At 48.7% G+C, this 20,569-nt stretch overlaps 1 protein-coding gene across 4 annotated transcripts in view; it reads right to left on the reverse strand.

The window, feature by feature from the left end:
- Positions 1-11,295: 11,295 nt before the first annotated feature.
- The window catches only part of AMHR2 (anti-Mullerian hormone receptor type 2), an 89,479-nt gene continuing 80,205 nt past the window's right edge, over positions 11,296-20,569 (reverse strand). For 3 of the 4 annotated variants that reach the window (XM_083169581.1, XM_083169580.1, XM_083169583.1), the window contains one exon: positions 11,297-11,525. In XM_083169581.1, the coding sequence (XP_083025707.1) occupies positions 11,367-11,525 (159 nt within the window). In that variant the 3' untranslated portion in view covers positions 11,297-11,366. Of the gene's footprint in view, positions 11,526-20,569 lie in introns of all 4 variants that reach the window. The other variant, XM_083169582.1, reaches the window with a different exon arrangement.

The following is a 20,569-nucleotide window of genomic DNA, read 5'->3' on the forward strand; positions in this document are numbered from 1 at the left end:
GACACAGGCTGCATAGAGCCGGGCAGGGGGAGCCGTCCGGGAGCTGTCAGTAATGAATAAAAAAAAAGCCTATACAATGAATGGGCGGCCTGTGATTGGCTGAGCGCTCTCTCAGCCAGTCAGCAATTGGCTGAGAGAGCGCTCAGCAGCCAATCACAGGCTGCCCATTCATTGTATGGGCTTTTTTTTTTATTCATTACTGACAGCTCCCGGCCGGCTCCCCCTGCCCGGCTCTATGCAGCCTGTGTCCCCCGCAGCGTCTCCAGCCCCCCCTGCTCCCTCTACCTTATCGCCGCACAGACGCTGTCCCCAGCAGCGGGGGACACAGACGTGTCCCCCGCAGCGTCCCCAGCCCCCCCTGCTCCCTCTACCTTATCGCCGCACAGACGCTGTGTCCCCAGCAGCGGGGGACACAGATGTGTCCCCCGCAGCGTCCCCAGCCCCCCTGCTCCCACCAGCTCTCACCTCTTAGCCCCCCCCCCCAACCCCCCCTGCTCCCCGGGTTTTTTACATGTGATAAATCGAGACGATTTATCACATGTAAAAAATGGCACATCAAGTGCCAATCTAATCAAGCTCCCCCGGGGAGCAGCCGGGGAAGCTCAGGGGGAAGTCGGGGGCGACTTGTCCTAAGGACAAGTCGCCCTAGTGTATGGGGGCCTTAAGTCTTACCCTCGGCCCCCTACAGCTCCCCTTCCCCCCTGCCTGCCCAGCTTCTCCTTCCTGAGTAAGCACAGAGTACGAGTTCCTTGAAACGCAGCCTGTTCACTCGTCACCTCACACGCACGAGCTGTAGGGTGTGCTCAGTCCCGTGTACACCACCTCCCTGCATAGAGTGGCAGTCACTGCAGCTCGGCGCCTCCCTGCACTGCAGGAGCTGCTGAGTGGCTAGTGCCAGCCCTGCCCCTGGCAGTACTGCAGTCAGCAGTAACTCTGGAGCCATCCTCTGCAGATCTCATCACGTCTCTGCCTCCCCCGGCCCTCACCCTTTCCTGCATGCAGGACATAAGCGGTGGGTAAGTGCCTCATGTTGCCGGTGCCGCTGTCTGTCATGCAGTAGGACAGGCAGCGGCAGCCAACAGGAGCAGGGAGGAAAGAGCGCCTCTACTGGCCCGGCGCCTCCCTGCTTTGCATCCCTCGCTGAGCGGGTTCCGCCAGCCCTGCCTCTATGTCCACTGCGCTGGCAAAGTGTGAACAAGTCAGGTTTTTTTTTTTTATTATAATTAATTGGTACTCTTTACCTAGAAGGGCGCCCGCGATTGGAATCGCGGGCGTCGGGGGTAAAAAATCGCGGGTACATTAAAAACGGGTGCCCGCGATGACCACGATTTTCCCATAGGGATCAATGTTAAAAACGGTGATTGACCGCGATTTTAATGTTAAATGCCTCAATGCCCGCGATTTGGCCATAGGAATCAATGTTAAATGGGCCACAGAGCCCTAATAGTCACCGTGAACTCTGAAATGGCCCCCACAATTGTTAACGCCACCCCACGATCAACGTGAACCCGAAGCGTGGCGAGCGCAGCGAGCCCGCGAGGGGCGGCGGTACGCGTCCTCCGACCTTTTCATGCCCTACTATCCACGTCGGCGTGGAGTTGAGAATAGAATAGTGTGGCGAGCGCAGCGAGCCACCGAGGCCCGAAGCGTGGCGAGGGGACGCGGATACCTTCACAGGTAAACGCGTCGGTGGCGAAAAGCGGACACCTGTGCAGCCCGCGAGGGGACGCGTATAACTGTGAAGGTATCCGCGTCCCCTCGCCACGCTTCGCTCGCCACGCTTCGGGCTCGGTGGCTCGCTGCGCTCGCCACACTATTCTATTCTCAACTCCACGCCAACGTGGATAGTAGGGCATGAAAAGGTCGGAGGACGCGTACCGCCGCCCCTCGCGGGCTCGCTGCGCTCGCCACGCTTCGGGTTCACGTTGATCGTGGGGTGGCGTTAACAATTGTGGGGGCCATTTCAGAGTTCACGGTGACTATTAGGGCTCTGTGGCCCATTTAACATTGTTTCCTATGTGAAAATCGCGGGCATTGAGGCATTGAACACTAAAATCGGGTCCAATCTCATTTTTAACATTGGTCCCTATGGGAAATCGCGGCCATCGCGGGCATCGCGTCGCACCCGATTTTTAGTGCATTCGATGGTCGCGATGGGCGCCCTTCTAGGTAAAGAGTACCGAATAATTTTGGTACTTATTTCCTAAAACGGCCACACCAATTTTTTTCGGATCGCATCGCATGCGACCAAATCGTATGCGATGCGACCGACGCGATGGCCCCGATTTTTACATTGATTGAAATGTGAATAGGGTCCCTGGGACCCTATTTTACATTGGATTCAATGTAAAATTCTCCCCAGACCCCAATTTTAACCCCCTCAACGGCACCCCACGATTGACGCCAACCCGAAGCGTGGCGAGCGGCGGCAGTACGCGTCGTCCGACCTTTTCATACCCCTACTATCCACGTCGGCGTGGAGTTGAGAATATAATGTGTGGTGAGCGCAGCTCGCCACCGAGCCCGAAGCGTGGCGAGCGTACGCGTATAACTTCACAGGTATACGCGTCCCCTCGCGGGGCTCGCCACGCTTTATACTCTCAACTCCACGCCGACGTGGATAGTAGGGGTATGAAAAGGTCGGAGGACGCGTACCGCCGCCGCTCGCCACGCTTCGGGTTGGCGTCAATCCTGGGGGGGACGTTCACAATGGGGGGGGGGGGGGGGCATATACAATGAGAAATGGCCCATATTGGCCCATTTCCCATTTTTGGCCAGATTACAATGTTAAAAATATTTTAACATTGAACCCTATGGCAAAATCGGGTCCATCGCGTCGGTCACGTCGCGTGCCATGTTAATGCACCCGACCGACGCGATGGACCCGATTTTGCCTTTGCCGGCAAAATGGACCTGATTTCAAAGGAAATCGGGTCCATCGGGGGTAATCATGTACCTTAAGTTAAGGTACACGATTACCTCCGATTGTGGCCGTTCTAGGAAACAAGTACCAAAATTTTATTTGGTATTATTTTTGTCATTATTTTGGCTGTCGGCATTGGGTACTTGTGGATTATCACGGCTCCCGCGATGGCCATCGTATGCGAAAAAATCGCATGCGATCGCATACGATTTTTCACTGAAAAGCATCCAAATGCATTGGAATTAGGGTACTTATGTAGTATCTGGGCGTCCGATTTAGAAATCGGATCGGATCGCATCGCATGCGACCAAATCGTATGCGATGCGATGGTCAAGATTTTTCCATAGGATTCAATGTTAAAATGGTCCATTTTAACATAGAATTCAATGGGAAAAAGGGGTCCTTTTCCTTTCCCCACTATTCAAGTGGGCATGGAGTTGGATATAAACCTGTGGCGAGCGTAGCGAGCCACCGAGGCCGAAGCGTGGCGAGCCCTGCGAGGGGACACAGAATACTTTTTAAGAAATATGCGTTCGCTCGCCACGCTTCGGGCTCGGTGGCTCGCTGCGCTCGCCACGCTATATAAAATCAACTCTATGCCCACTTGGATAGTGGGGAAATGAACAGGACCTTCTTAACATTGAATCCTATGCAAAATCGCATCGAATCGCATCGCATCTGATTGTATGCCTTAAGGTAAGGCATACAATCACAAAATCGGACACCCAGATACTACATAAGTACCGGAATTAGTATGAAACATGTTCAATGGCCCCCAAATGGCATTTTTGAGGCTGTACCACCCCCACTAACAACGCGAACCCGAAGCGTGGCGAGCGCAGCGAGTCCGCGAGGGGCGGCGGTACGCGTCCTACGACCTTTTCATACCCCCACTATCCACGTCGGCGTGAAGTTGAGAATAAAAAGTGTGGCGAGCGTCCCCTCCCGGGCTTCACAGGTGTCCGCGTGCGCTCGCCATGCTTCGGGCTCGGTGGCTCGCTGCGTTCGCCACACTTTCTATTCTCAACTCCAGGCTGACGTGGAGAGTGGGGGTATGAAAAGGTCGTAGGACGCGTACCGCCGCCCCTCGAGGGCTCGCTGTAAAAATCGCATCGCATGCCATTGCATGCCACTATATATGGCATGCGATGGCATGCGATGGGAGCCGTGATAATCCATAAGTACCCCGCATTGTGGTTGTGTCGGTGTTTTGATGTTGTCATTGTTTCGAATGTCAGTGTTCTGTACATGTCAGTATATTTCCATCTGCATTTGGATGTGGGGATTCTGTCACTTGGTATTCTGTCCACCGACAACTTAACTACATACTGTGTCCCAAGCAGTGGTGGTTTTTACATATCGGCTGCAGAGCTGCGGCCCCCCCAGGTAAAATCCGCCACTGTAGTGAAGCCAAATGCAGTCTGTGAGACTGCATTGGCTTCACTGTGACTGGCACTGACTTCATATTGGAAGTCCGACCTGCCAGTCACCCAAGGCAGTCCCATTGGTAGGTGTCCCCTCCCTCTGGGATGCCTCTATGGGCTGCTGCATGGCAGCCATTAAAATCCATGGTCTACACATGCGCAGTACCTACGGCAGTACTGTCCATGTGCTGGTCCCTATATTGTACAGGCTCCAGGAATGTGAATGTGACTTCTAGGGCTGTTGCCGAAGCAGTCCATGGAAGCTGGCTACATTCACAGTACAGAGGTTGGTACTGGGCATGCGCCAGTCCCTATCATCCTTGTACAAGCACTGGGAACAATGCAGCGGGGACCAGGAGGAGCAGCGGTGGCAGGGGGGATCCGGCATCGCAGCCAGCGGTAGCCCCCCCTCCTACCATAAAGTAGGAGACACCACAGGTCCCAAGGTAGGATTCAGGTGGCAGGAAGGTGTGAAAGGCCCAAGATGGGATTTTGTGGCAGGTAAGGGCCACATGCACAAGTTGGTATATGGGCGGCAGATAGGTGCCACAGGCCCAAGGTGGTATTTGGGCGGCAGATAGCTTCAACAGCCCCAAGGTGGTATTTAGGTGGTAGGTGCTACATACCCAGGTGGTAATTGGGGGGTAGGTAGGTGTGAAAGGCATACGGCGGGATTTGGATGGCAGGTAAGAAAGGACTTGTGCGACGCTCAGCTAATATTGCTTGTACACATGTAATGCACCAGCGATGTGTGCTGAGCAATCTGGAATGGCCAGTGTTCTCTGGTGAGAGAACACTGGCGATTACTAGATTTATACTGCACACGGGACCGTGCATTGCCAACGCTGGGGACCTACACACGGAGCAATCTGTGCTTAATTTTAGGTGGCTTAGAAATATGGCTACATTCACCCATGTGTATGCCCCATAAAGGCCAAAGTGAGGTTTGGGCGGCAAATAGGTGCCACAGGCTTAAGGTGGTATGCATTCCATTTTAGCATGTGTGCGACTAAAAGAGTTTTTCTAGTGCATGCCTTTTACGGAAACGGTTGGTTGTCATATTAAAAAAGTTTTTGCATTGCTGGATCCCTGAAGGTCTTAGTTTTGGTTTATGCATGGTTTAGGACTTCTGGTAGGTGGCATGGATAGGGAACCCCCAATAGCAAAGACTGAGGAAATGAAGGTGTGTTGGCGGAACTCTCATCAGGCAAATGGCAGCTTGGACAGTTAATGTTAAAGACAGACCTCCACACAGGGGCAGTGCTGAGAGAGCAATGATTAAGTAGGATTAAGTTAGGTACCTGTGTATTATTACGGCGCCCCCCGATATCCATCGCAGGGCATTGTACAACCACAAAACCGCAATGCCATATGATCGCATGCGATGCGATGAGATGCGATTATACCCGATTTTTCATTGTACAGGCACCCAGCCTCAATTTTACATTGTACACCCACCCTGATGGGTAATGACTATGTTGAAATGCCCCCCCCCTCCATTGTTAACGCCACCCCACTATCAACGGCAACCCGAAGCGCGGCGAGCGCTTTTCATACCCCCACTATCCACGTCGGCGTGGAGTTGATTTTATATAGTGTGGCGAGCGGACGCATAATACTTGTGAAGTAATGCGCATCCGTTTGCCATGCTTCGGGCTCGCCACACTATATAAAATCAACTCCACGCTGACGTGGATAGTGGGAGTATGAAAAGGTTGGACGACGCGTAGCGCCGCCCCTCGCGGGCTCGCTGCGCTCTCCACACTTCGGGTTGGCGTTGATAGTGGGATGGCGTTAACAATGGGGGGGGGGGGCATTTAACATTGTCATTACCCATCAGGGTGGGGATACAATTAAAAATCGGGTCTGGGTGGGCATTTAACATTGAAATCGCGTCGCATCGCATGGCATGCCATTATAATGGCATGCCATGCGACGCAATATTAAAATTGTACGCTCATCCCGGGAAAAGCCTCAAATCACGTCCATCGCATACCTTAATTAGTGATATGCGATGCGACGCGACGGGCGCCGTGATAATACACAAGTACCTTAAGTTATAAGGGGATAATGTAAGTTACACTTAATGCTATGTACATACTGAATAATTATGCATATAAACATGTCCTACTAATGCCTGTCTCCATTTATATTATCAGAAAAGCTGTGGTCATGTGTGTCTGTGCGTGTCCTGATAGTTCTTCATGCGTATACCATCGTATTGAGTGGAACAGAACTGAAACTACCCATAAATGTAGTGATAAACACCAAAGTGACTGACGCAGAGTTGAATCCAATTGTCCATACTTGCTCCTGCATTGTGTGTACTAACTTCATATATTCCCTCTTATACCAAGCTGTGTGCATGTTTGGAACTATCATCTCTTGATCTTGATCTTTGTGCAATAAAGTTTATTTTGTTTATTCCGATTTGGTGCTTATGATATAATTACATTACACAATGTATGTCACAATGAAGGCAGAGGAGCCGCGACACAAGAGAAGAAAGACACAGAAGGTAAGTGTGCGATGGAGCCAGGGGGATGCAGTGGCTGTAGTTGGAGAGATACAGAAAGAGGCTGGATGGTGCTGGAGATACAGCTGGCTGGAGCTGAAGAGACATAAGGGAATGAGATTGGAGAGACACTATGGGAGATGATGCTGAAGAGAACTGGGGGGGAAGTTTTACTGGCACATTACTTCCTTTTTTTGCCACAAAAGACTTTGGCACAAGAGCAAGACAGAGCCACGGGTGTGGGGCACCTCTGTCTCTTTCGCCCCTGAGGTCCACTGTCTATGCTTAAACAATTAAGGAGACCCGAAATAGTTGAGCCCATGAAAAATTACCCTAAAATCCCAAGTGTGACAATATGACTCTACACAATGGGATACATTATTGGGGGCAGTTTCAAATAGCAATTCAATTGGATCCAGCTACATCACTGATGCACCAAATGAATAAAGATGTATTCCTGGGAATAATGCCCCTCCCTCGCAAATAAAATGACTACATACAGTGTAGATGATAGGTGTCATTTTAGACAAAACATATTTTGTCCGCTGCTGGCTTGACAGAGATGCTTAGCCTAGTGCTGTGTTATTCGTTTGTTTAGTTTACTGGTCATGAGGGAAATATTCACCATCAAGAAGTACCACTAATCTATGTCCCATAGGTGTGAACATGTAAACAAAAAGACTGAAAACATTAAAACAAATCCTAGCCTGTCTGGGGCTATACTAACTAACTAACTAACTAACTAACTAACTAACTAACAGGTCCCATCTCTTAAAAGATGGTAAGACATCAGTGACGTGCGGTGAGGTCAGTGGTTGGTGAGGCACTAGCAGCAGCATGACGGTGCAGGGGAGCGGCAGGTCCTAAAAACATCAAAGAGCAACCGCATATCCTGCACCTGTTGTGGTTATGCCACTGCGCTCAACCTCCACAGTGGTACCTTTATACACAGTATGCAACAGCAATACACTGTATATACATACAAGGGCGGATCCAGGAAAAAATGACATGGGGGGGGCACCAAGATAGGCGGAGGGGGGGGGGTAGTTGTGCCAGTGTGCACGCTCAGAGAGCGGAGAGAGAGGAGGAGAGCCGAGAAAGGGTGGGAACGGGATTAAAAATAGGCCCTGGCCCTTAAAGTACACATGCCCAACTTGGCGTAAATAGTGAATATTGTAATTGTGCGCGTGCCGGAAAAGAGGGTGTGGCCACTCAAAAGGGGGTGTGGTCTTGAGTGAGGTGTAGCACACCATAATCCACTTCTACAAATTATTCAACAAAATAGTAGACCCCGTTATACTTGCCCCTTTCACATAATGCCACACGGATTGAGCCAAAGTTTACATAATGCCACATGGATTGAGCCAAAGTTTACATAACGCTACATGGATTGAACCAAAATTCACATAACGCTACACGGATTGAACCAAAATTCACATAACGCTACACAAATTGAGCCAAAATTCACATAATGCTACACGGATTAAGCTAAAATTCACAACATGCTCCATAAAAAGGGACATTGCGTGCCGAAGGCGCGCCAAACATATGCACCATAATACCCGTTACACATTAAGCCACATGCAGTATTGCCTATTTCAAATTATGCTACATAAGTTCTGCTTACCTACATGCTCACACCACTATCCCCCATCACATCAGCCCCACACTGTTCCCCATCACATCAGCCCCACACTGTCCATCACACCAGCCACACACTGCCCCCTTCACACCAGCCCCACACTGTCCTCCTTCACACCAGCCCCACACTGTCCTCCTTCACACCATTATCCCCATCACACCAGCTCCTCACTGTCCCACATGACACCAGCCCCACACTGTCCTCCTTCACACCAGCCAGCCCCACACTGTCCTCCTTCACACCAGCCCCGCACTGTCCAATCACACCACTATCCCCATGACACCAGCCCAACCCCACACTGTTCCCCATGACACCAGCCCACATTGGCCCCCATCACTCCAGCCCACATTGGCCCCGTACACCTTACACATATACCCCACATGACGAATGCCCATATACACATAAAGCCCCGTACACATATGCCCCACATTACATATGCCCTTTACAAATAATGACACATAATGTCCTATACACCCACATTATTAAATTCCCATATACACATAATGGTCTTTACATATGCATCACATTAGTAAAAATACTCTTACACAGATAATGCACTTACACATATTCCTACTGTCTGCTCCCCGGCTCTCAGTCAGTGGCAGACGGTATCCAACTTCCAGACAGGTGGCCCCCGGCACCTGCATTTCCCCCTGCTACTGTCCTCCCGCCTATGGCTTTTTCCCCTCTGCACAGTCCCTGCCCTGGGGCTACTACTTACCGTCAGGCTCCAGGCAGGGCTCCTGGATTCTCCGGCTGGATGTGTCCCCTTGCCATGCTGACAGCGCCATGTGCTCAGAAGACACAGCATTGCAGAGGTCGTCACGGGGTTGGGAGCCGTCTGTATGCCGGACATGCAGGGAGGGGGACTGGGGTGCAGAGATCCGGGTGTGGAAGGAGGGCTTTCACGCTCCCCCTCTCCTGGTAGGTGAAAGTATTTGGGTCCGTGCAGCCGCCGAGCAGGGAAGGGAGGGAGGGGGGTTAGTGCGGAGGTTCTTGCACCCACAGTGTGGGGAAGAGGGGTAGGGGGCGGTACGGAGGGTGCAGATGCAGATGGGCTGCTTCTGATACGCTGACAGGCAGCATTGAGACCAATCATAGCTGCCTCAGTGACAGGACAAGCACCCCCAGTCACTGAGGCACCGCTATAGGTGCCGCCTGTACAGGTTTTTTTAATGGGATTTTGCAGCCTGCTGCTTGGCACCGCCCTCTGCCCACCCCCTGTTTCTGGATCCTGACACTGATAGCCGGAGGCACGGCTCTCAATGCCTCCGATACGAACTTTAAACAAAAATTATGGTGTAAAAATGAATAGGATTATATAAAGCATATACTTATGACACATAATGTGTCATAAGTATTTTCTTTGTATTTTATTATCTTTATCATTAATAACAGGGGAGGCACTGCCTCCCCTGCCTCCCCTGACTGCACGTCCCTGTAAGACATAATGCCCCTACCACAAACATAGCCATATACAAAGTACTTACAGTCATGTAAAGCTGTGCAACACTTGATATCAGCCTCTTATAGGTGGGGGCACTAATTAGCCAGTGCCTAGGCTGAAGACCTAGAATGGACCTACTGGGTGGACTTATATTGGGCAGAATTGCTTGATAAGTAGGACCCATAATCCTTGGAGAGAGGTAGCTATGGATGCAAGAAACCTATTTTAAGTAGAGAATAATATCTTCCACAACACGAAGGGAGTATATATATTGTGGCAGGGACAGCATAAGTTCACATGAAGTTAATGTGAACTATCCGGACCAGGTTTTAGAGCCACACCAGTATAATTAGAACCAGCGCAGGATTCCTATGCTGATGTGATCAGGTTTTGGCTGATTAGCAGCACCTATGTCTTCCTGTTAAATCTGTGTCCAGGAAAGAGGGTAATGGCTTCTGATGGTGGAATAGCTGCCCAGGTGATAGGCTGTGGGTGCGGTCTACGGTAGGGCCATTGGAAGCTATGAGGAGTACGGTGAACTGAGCTGCTGTATTCTGCTGTACTGTAACCCTGTGAATATACTGGAATGCTGTTGACTGCATCTGTGTCCTGTAAGTGATTATATAAAACAATAATAGGGGTCATTGCTAAAGTTGATGAATTGAAAAGAGGCACGCACTGTATAATATATGCATGCACAAGTGGCACACTGATTAATCAATGTAATGTAGGGCCATTGGAAGCTATTATATACCTGCTGCAGGTACATTAACATGGTTTTCAGAGCAATCAGTTGATCCCATCAATATATCATGGATTAAACCAAAAGATAAATCCTGTAAAGTCCCTACTACATGCAGGGCCGGCAACAGAAATTTTGGGGCCCGGAACACTGATAACTCTAAGGCCCCCAACACTGAATGCGGATTGTTATTACATTGCATATTGAATGTATTTTTGTATTAGTAGAAATAAACAGATAATACATTTTCACAATGCAATATAATAGGGAAGGGCAGATATGAGGGCACAGCATTGTGCATTGTGTGGTTTGGTGTGTTGTGTTATTAAACTCATTAGTACGGGTAGCCAGACAGGTGATTCGGCAGTCATGCTTACAGAACCTGAGTTCCTCAAAGCTTTGGGGCCCCTCAACTGGTCGGGGCCCGGTACGAGTGTCCCCTTTGACCCCCCTTGTCGCCTGCCCTGACTACATTTAAAGCTTTTACTGTGTAATCTGTTTTCTAGCAAATGTGTACACACTGGCCTGTTCTTGTTATGATTTCCTAATGTCCTACAGTATATGCTCTCTATATCCAAACAGCCAGACACACTCAAGCAGAGGAAATGTAATTATATGACCTGATAGATTAGATTTATTTTGCTGTATGTTTCAGACAAGGACATGCCTGGAATCAGATATTCCCATTGTTATAAGGAGCGTCCTCTGGCAGGAGACTGAAGGGCATGAGAAATAGGTTACACAGTCTCTGCTCCGCGCACTGCGCAGTCAGACGGGCATCATTGTCAGGGTCCCAGCAGTCCTCCAGCGTTTCACACAGGGTCTTGTAGAGCTGAGAGCAAGAATAAAAATACAACATAAACACAAAAAATCCACTACCGTATATATTGGTAATAAAACAGAACCACCTTCTCTTGATATTACATTTACACAATACATAGTACAAGCTACCTGCAGTGAAATCACCCATAGCTGTCAGAGAATCAGTCAGATAATGATTATCCAGCTTGGTAAAATACCTCATTTTTTTCTTAGGTAAATCCAGTTGTGAGCAAAAAATGCGAGATGGCATCACATCCCTCGCATAGTGCTATCCACCTGTATTTGCACAATTTTGTGTGCAGCCCCATTGTGTCACCCTTTTTCACACTTAGGGCCTGGTTCAGACATGATTGCTGCTGTGCGATTTTGCAGGAAAGAAAAATACATGTCGACCTTCTGCATTGTCGACCTTCCACCGGTTGACCTTCAATCCTTTCAACCTTCTGCCTGTTGACCTTCCGGTGTTGACCTTTCTTGAGTCGACCGAATGATCCATACCCAACTGGACAAGATAAATATTGCCGTAAGACAGTGGCATAGCTAGGCCTATGGGGCATAGGCGAATCTAGAATTATGGTAATGGGTGGTCCCAGATCTAGACATAAAAGCAGGGGGACCTTTGCGCGGCGTAGCCGCGCTGCAAAAAGGGGTGCGGCCTCATGGGAAGGAGGCATGGCATCACAAAAAGGGGTGTGGTATTACACTTTAGACCATACACAGTAATGCCCATTACACATTTTAGCAAACTGTAATACCCATTACACATAAAGCCACACGCCGTAAGGCCAATTACACATAAGGCCACACACCATAATGCCCATTACACATTGTGCCACACATCATGATGCCCATTACTCATTGCTAGGGAGTTCTTGCTTGATGGCACCATACTACCCATTACACATGATGCCGCACACCATAGTACCCATTACACATGATGCCGCACACCATAGTACCCAGGGGCGGATCCAGGAGAAAATGACAGGGGGGGGGGGCACCATGACAGGGGGATGGGAGTGAGCGGTGTTAGTAGTGCCAGTGTGCATTCCCAGAGAGTGAAGCAAGATAGAGAGGAGGAGAGCAGAGAGAGAGGGAAGGAATGGGATTAGAAATAGGCCCTGATATTTTAAGTCCACAGGCCCACTGTGGAGTGAAAAGTGAAGGATGGAATTGTGTGCGCGCCGGTTTTTATTTTAAAGGGGGCGTGTCCATTCCAAAGGGGGCGTGTCCTTGAGTGTAGTGTACCACACCATATACCACTTTTACACATTATGCAACAAAATAGTGGACCCTATTATACTTGCCGCTTGCACATGATGCCAAAAAGAATGAGACAACTTTTCCATAATGCCTCATGGATGAAGCCAAAATTCAGATAACGCCACATGGATTAAGCCATAGTATAGATAATGATGTATAAATAGGGACATTGCGCGCCGTCGGCGAGCCAAAAATGCACACAGTAATGCCCATTACACATAATGTTACACACCGTAATACCAATTAAATATAATGTCACACACTGTAATGGCCATTACACATAATGCCAACAAAGTAATGCCCATAAAACACAATGCCATACGTTGTGATGCCCATTAAACATAATGCCAATACCAAAATGCCCATTAAACATAATAATGCCTATTACATATTATAACATTTAATTGCTGCTTACCTACATACTTATTGTCAGAGGAATATCACTTGTTGCCAGGGGTTACATGCTTCTTGCCAGGGGTTTTATTCTTGTTGCCATGCCATGGGATTGATATTTTTTTTTTTTGCCAGGGGGGAGCCAGGGTGCATGCTTGTGAAGGGTTCCATTTAAATAGCGTGCCAGCGCTACCCAAATCCACACTTCCGGGTAGCGCTGGCCGCACTCTTCTGTTCTGACAAACACTAGAGGTATAGCAGTACCTCTAGTGTCTGTCTCCTATAAGGCGGCGGCAGTGGTGTAGCTAGGTGCCACGGTGCCCGGAGCAAGGGCATGTTTCGCGCCCCCCTCCCTCTCAATTTGAAGTAGATGAGGCTCCTGCTCAGTTAAAAGTGGGCATGGACCAACATTATACCACACACCGTAATGCCCATTACACATTTTAGTGAACTTTGTGATTCCAATTACACATAAGCCCACACATGGGGCGAAATGTAATAGGGTGCGATTTTTTTCGTAAGAAAAAAATCGCACCAAATCGCACCTTTAAAAATCGCGTTTTTTGCAGCGAATTCGCATATGTAATGAGATGCGATTTTGCGGCAAAAAAGTGCGATATGGTGCGATTTCGGGTGCTTTTTAAGTCCTGGCACATTTTCAGTACAGTGCGCTGTGTGAAAAAAAAAAAAAGAAAAAAAAAAGGTGTGCGGTCCCCCTCCTAAGCATAACCAGCCCCTGGGCTCAAAAAGCCGGTGCTGGTATCATAAAATCAGAGGGACAAACAAATAGGGGTTCCCTTGATTTAATGAAACCAGCACCAGGCTCAAGGTCCAGCGCTGGTTCCCAAAATACGGGGGACAAAATGACTAGGGGTCCCCCGTATTTTAAGAACCAGCACCAGACCCAACCAGCCAGCAGGGTAATGCCACAGCCGGGGGACACTTATTATATAAGGTCCCGCGGCCAAAGCATTATCCCCGTGGCTGGTCAGCATGGGCAGGGGTCCTGGGGAAGTGGGGACCCCCCAATGAAGGGGTCCCCCCCCTCCAGGACTTACCAGCCCATGCTGAAAGTCCGGGGCTGTCCCCGATGCCCCTGGGCGGTGGGCATCGGGCTGATGAAAAGTGTCAAAAAAAGAATAAAAACTATTGTCTTCTACTGTAGAACTATGAGTCCCAGCAAGCCTACCCCGCATGCTGGGACTTGGAGAACCACAAGTCCCAGCATGCGGGGCATCAAAGGGCCCGCTGGCACTTGTAGTTCCACAGTACAAAAAATAGTTAAACAAAACACACTGACACCCTGAAAAATAAAAGTTTATTACATACATAACACACACATACTGATACTTACCTACCTTGAGCCCGTAGGTCGGTCCCTGGGTCCGGGGCTCCAGGGCAGAAGAGTCCGGTTCCTGGGCCTTGGTCCTGGTTCCGGGGCTGGTCCGGGGCTCCAGGGCTGATGTCTCCGGGGTCCAGGATCCGAAGTAGTCCAAAAGGGGTACCTAAGGAAGGAAATCCTACTCACCTGGTCCCCGGCGACGACCTCGGCATCTTCTCCGGCAGACGCACTGCTCCCGGCTCGTACCCGCTCACGGACTGGAGAGGCGCAGAGATGTTTCATCTTCCGCGCCTTTCCTCAGAATGATTCCATTGGCCGCCTAGCGGCCAATCAGGAGCCGAGAAAGTCGGCTCCTGATTGGCCGCTAGGCGGCCAATAGAATCATCCGGAGGAAAGGCGCGGAAGATGAAACGCGTAACCGGACTCTTCTGCCCTGGAGCCCCGGACCAGCCCCGGAACCAGGACCAAGGCCCAGGAACCGGACTCTTCTGCCCTGGAGCCCCGGACCCCGGACCAGCCCCGGAACCAGAACCAAGGCCCCGGAACCGGACTCTTCTGCCCTGGAGCCCCAGACCCAGGGACTGACCTACGGGCTCAAGGTAGGTAAGTATCAGTATGTGTGTGTTATGTATATAATAAACTTTTATTTTTCAGGGTGTCAGTGTGTTTTATTTAACTATTTTTTGTACTGTGGAACTACAAGTGTCAGCGGGCCCTTTAATGCCCCGCATGCTGGGACTTGTGGTTCTCCAAGTCCCAGCATGCGGGGTAGGCTTGCTGGGACTCATAGTTCTACAGTAGAAGACAATAGTTTTTATTCTTTTTTTGACACTTTTCATCAGCCCGATGCCCACCGCCCAGGGGCATCGGGGACAGCCCCGGACTTTCAGCATGGGCTGGTAAGTCCTGGAGGGGGGGGACCCCTTCATTGGGGGGGTCCCCACTTCCCCAGGACCCCTGCCCATGCTGACCAGCCACGGGGATAATGCTTTGGCAGCGGGACCTTATATAATAAGTGTCCCCCGGCTGTGGCATTACCCTGCTGGCTGGTTGGGTCTGGTGCTGGTTCTTAACCCCTTCCCAACATTTGACGTATATATACGTCATGGCCGGGATGTACTTCCCGACACATGACGTATATATACGTCATGGCTTCAAACTGTCACTGCGTCTAGAGACGCAGTGACAGAGGGACGATGTCTGCTGTCCCTGACAGCAGACATGTCCCTGCATGCCCAGGGGGGGCTGCGATGCCGCCCCCCCGTCGGCGATCGCTGTGATTGGCTGTTCAGTGTGAACAGCCAATTACAGCGTTTTCTGTGTCACCGGCGAATAACGTTCGCCGGTGACACAGGGATCGGAGGTGATTGGTGCTGTAAAGTACAGCACCAATCACCGCGGGGTGTAAGGGTGACACTGGTGTCACCCCACCTCACCCCGCCCACCCCCAAAGGCCGTGATTGGTTCGTCGGACCGACGGACTAATCACAGCCATGGAGGGGGGGTTTAAACTAACGGTGACTGCACTGCAGACGCCATTCCGGTCTGGAATTGCGTGCAGTGCGGTCACCGTGCCTAGCTGCCGCAGTATACTGACCTGAACCTTGCCAAATACTTACCTGATCACTGCCTGGATCTTGCTACTTCTTGCTTCTTGCTGTGACTTCCTGTGCTGTGTTGTGCTGTGTTGTGCTGCTGCAGTGTCATCGAATATAGATAGAGAGATAGAGAGAGAGAGATAGAGAGAGATAGAGAGGGCTAGTGACAGAGAGTGCTATATTTTGTGCTGCTGCAGTGTGATAAAGTTATAGATAGAGAGATAGAGAGAGATAGAGATAGAGAGATAGTGACAGATTGTGCTATATATTTTTTATATTACTGACTGCTGCCCCCCCTTTTGTGCTGATCAGTATAAATTAACTGATCAGCAACTTTTTGGGGGCGCAGGGTTTTATTTTTATATAAATACCTGTCAGTGCTGCTGCTGCAGTGTCATAGAGTGATAGATAGTGAGAGATAGAGAGATAGAGAGAGATAGAGAGAGATAGTGACAGAGAGTGCTATATTTTGTGTCTGCTGTCCCCCTTTTGTGCACCCCCAGCAACTTTTTGGGGGTGCAGGGGTTATTTTTTATATATATTACTGTCAGTGCTGCTGCTGCAGTGTCATAGAGTGATAGATAGTGAGAGATAGAGAGATAGAGAGAGATAGTGACAGAGAGTGATAGAGAGTGCTATATTTTGTGTCTGCTGCCCCCGCCTTTTGTGCTGATCACTATATCTGAGGTGATCAGCAACTTTTTGGGGGTGCAGAGGGTTTTTTTTTTTTTATATATATACCTGTCAGTTGCTGCCAGTTGCACTGTCAGTTGCACCAAAGGTTGTGCACCTGCTGCCCCTCACTGGTAATCAGTGTCGCATCACTGATCACCTTTTTATTTTTTTTTGAGGGTGCTGTGGGGTCTTTTTTTAATTTTTTTTTTTTACACACACTGTGATTTTGTGGGTGTCCTGTGGCCACTGTGCGCTGATTAGTGACGTACATCACTGATCAGCTTTTTCGGCACAGGGTTGATCTATTTTTTTTTTTTTTTTTGATCAAATTCCTGTTGCCTTTGAGCGCTGTTCAGTGACGGACGTTACTGACCAACATCTGTGCTCAATTTTTGGCGCAGGACCTTTTTTTTTTTTTTTTTTAACCCCTTCAATTTTTTTTTTTTTATTGGGATCAAATTCCTGTATAAAGTATTTTTTTTTTCTGCACTACATACACACTACACACTACATACCCCCCTGGGTTGAAATAAAGTTTGTACCCCCCCCTACACTATACACGTGTTGAAACATTTCACTACCAGAAACACAAAAATAAAAATGGCATCCCAAATGTCATCCCAAATGTCATCCCAAATGTCATCCCAGTCATCCAGAAGAATGTATTCAGCGGAGGAGGCATATGCCATGCTTGCCTCTGACTCTGACACAGCCAGTGATGCAAGCGGGGAATTTGAAGGCTTCGTCTTAAGCTCCTCTTCCTCCTCTGGTGATGAGGGACCCCCTCAAAGACGCCCCCGTAGAGCAGCTGAGACCCCCCCCCCCAATAATTGATCTCGTATGGACCCCACCACCAGACAATTTTGAGCCCCAGGTTCCTGAGTTTTTGGCCATGCCAGGAATCCAATTTGATTCCACAGGTCTCAGAGAAATTGACTTTTTCAAATTATTTTTCTCTGATGATTTTATAAATTTAATGGTGGACCAAACTAATTTATATGCCCAGCAGTTCATTGCTCAAAACCCCACGTCATCATTTGCTAGGTGGACCCCTGTAGATGCAGTAGAGATGATGACGTTTTGGGGTCTGGTGTTTCATATGGGCATAGTAAAAAAGCCAGAAATTAGACAATATTGGAGTACAGATGTTCTGTACAGCACCCCATTTTACCGTATGGCCATGACTCGGGCTCGTTTTGAGATGATCCTTAAATTTTTGCATTACAATGATAATGCACAGTGCCCACCCAGAGATGATCCCACCTTTGACCGGCTATTCAAAGTCAGGCCGGTCATTGATCATTTCAGTGCCAAATTTGAAGAGATGTACATCCCTGAAAAATTTATTTGTATCGAAGAGTCCCTTATACATTTTAAAGGAAGGGTTAAATTCCGCCAGTACCTTCCCAGTAAGAGGGCAAGGTATGGCATAAAAATGTATAAGCTGTGTGAAAGCACCTCAGGGTACACCCACAGGTTTAGGGTATATGAAGGGAAGGATTCAAGAATTGAACCGCCAGAATGCCCCCCCTCCCTCGTAGGTGTTAGTGGAAAAATTGTCTGGGATTTAGTGCACCCCTTCCTGGATAAAGGTTATCACCTCTATGTGGATAACTTTTACACTAGCATCCCCCTGTTTAAGGCCCTTGGTTCAAGAGGTACAGCAGCTTGCGGTACTGTGCGTAAGAACCAAAGAGGCCTCCCAAAAACGCACATTGCCCAAGTAATGAGAAGGGGTGAAAGCAGGGGAATATGCACCGAAAATATGTTGTTGGTCAAATATAAGGACAAGAGGGATGTCCTTATACTGACAACAATTCATGGAGACAGTACCACCTCCGTCCCTGTACGAGGTACCAGTACCCACACCTCAAAACCTAATTGTATCCTGGATTACAATAGGTACATGGGCGGAGTGGATCTTTCAGATCAGGTACTGAAGCCGTACAGTGCCCTGCGGAAAACAAAAATCTGGTACAAGAAGCTGGCTGTGTATATCATCCAGATGGCACTGTATAACGCTTACGTGCTATTCCGTTCTACCAGCCAGAGGGGGACATTTATGCACTTTCAAGAGGAAGTCATAAAGGGCCTAATATTTGGGAACCAGCAGGCAGAGGGCCCCAGTACTTCTAGTACTGGCCCCCGTATTGTACCAGGGCAGCATTTTCCTAACGAAATCCCCTCCACTGCAAGAAAGGGCAGGACACAAAAAAGGTGCAAAGTTTGCTATAAAAAGGGAATAAGAAAGGAAAGTATTTTCTACTGTGAAACTTGCCCCGACAAACCCGGCCTATGTATAAAGGAGTGTTTTAAAATATACCACACATCTATGGATTATTAGGTTCATCATTTCACCGTGCTTCGGGGGTCTTGCTAATGCCACATAGCACCCACCATTCATTCCACCAGAATCTGAGCTGCAAAATCCAAAAATCACTCCTTCCCTTCTGAGTCCTGCCATGCACCCAACTGGTATTTTTTGGTCACATATGAGGCATTGCCATACTCGGGAGAAATTGGGGCACAGATTTTGGGGTGCTTTTTCTCCTTCATACCTTCTGAAAATGAAAAATTTTGAGCCATACCTGCATTTTTGTGTAAAAAAATGTAATTTTTCATTTTCACTGCCAAGTTGTATCAAAATTGGTGAAACCCCTGGGGGTTTGAAATGTACACTATACCCCTAGATGAATTCCCTGAGGGGTGTAGTTTGCAAAATGGGGTCACTTGTGGGGGGGTTCCACTGTATTGGTGTTTTGGGGGTCTTGCTAATGCGACATAGCACCCACCAACATTCCACCAGAATCTGTGCTGCAAAATCCAAATATCACTCCTTCCCTTCTGAGTCCTGGCACTTTTTGGTCACACATGAGGCATTGCCGTACTCGGGAGAAATTGGGGCACAGATTTTGGGGTGCTTTTTCTCCTTCATACCTTCTGAAAATGAAAAATTTTGAGCCAGAACTGCATTTTTGTGTAAAAAAAATGTAATTTTTCATTTTCACTGCCCAGTTGTATCAAAATTGGTGAAACCCCTGGGGGTTTGAAATGTACACTATACCCCTAGATGAATTCCCTGAGGGGTGTAGTTTGCAAAATGGGGTCACTTGTGGGGGGCTTCCACTGTATTGGTGCTTTGGGGGTCTTGCTAATGCGACATAGCACCCACCAACATTCCACCAGAATCTGAGCTGCAAAATCCAAAAATCACTCCTTCCCTTCTGAGTCCTGCCATGCACCCAAATGGTATTTTTTGGTCACATGTGAGACATTGCCGTACTCGGGAGAAATTGGGGCACAGATTTTGGGGTGCTTTTTCTCCTTCATTCCTTGTGAAAATGAAAAATTTTGAGCCAGAACTGCATTTTTGTGTAAAAAATGTAATTTTTCATTTGCACAGCCCAGTTGTATCAAAATTGGTGAAACCCCTGGGGGTTTGAAATGTACACTATACCCCTAGATGAATTCCCTGAGGGGTGTAGTTTGCAAAATGGGGTCACTTGTGGGGGGGTTCCACTGTATTGGTGCTTGGGGGGTCTTGCTAATGCGACATAGCACCCACCAACATTCCACCAGAATCTGAGCTGCAAAATCCAAAAATCACTCCTTCCCTTCTGAGTCCTGCCATGCACCCAAATGGTATTTTTTGGTCACATGTGAGACATTGCCGTACTCGGGAGAAATTGGGGCACAGATTTTGGGGTGCTTTTTCTCCTTCATACCTTCTGAAAATGAAAAATTTTGAGCCAGAACTGCATTTTTGTGTAATAAAATGTAATTTTT

Source organism: Crinia signifera, chromosome 2 (assembly GCF_055691185.1).
Source record: "Crinia signifera chromosome 2, ASM5569118v1, whole genome shotgun sequence".
In the NCBI taxonomy this organism is placed as follows: Eukaryota; Metazoa; Chordata; class Amphibia; order Anura; family Myobatrachidae; genus Crinia; species Crinia signifera.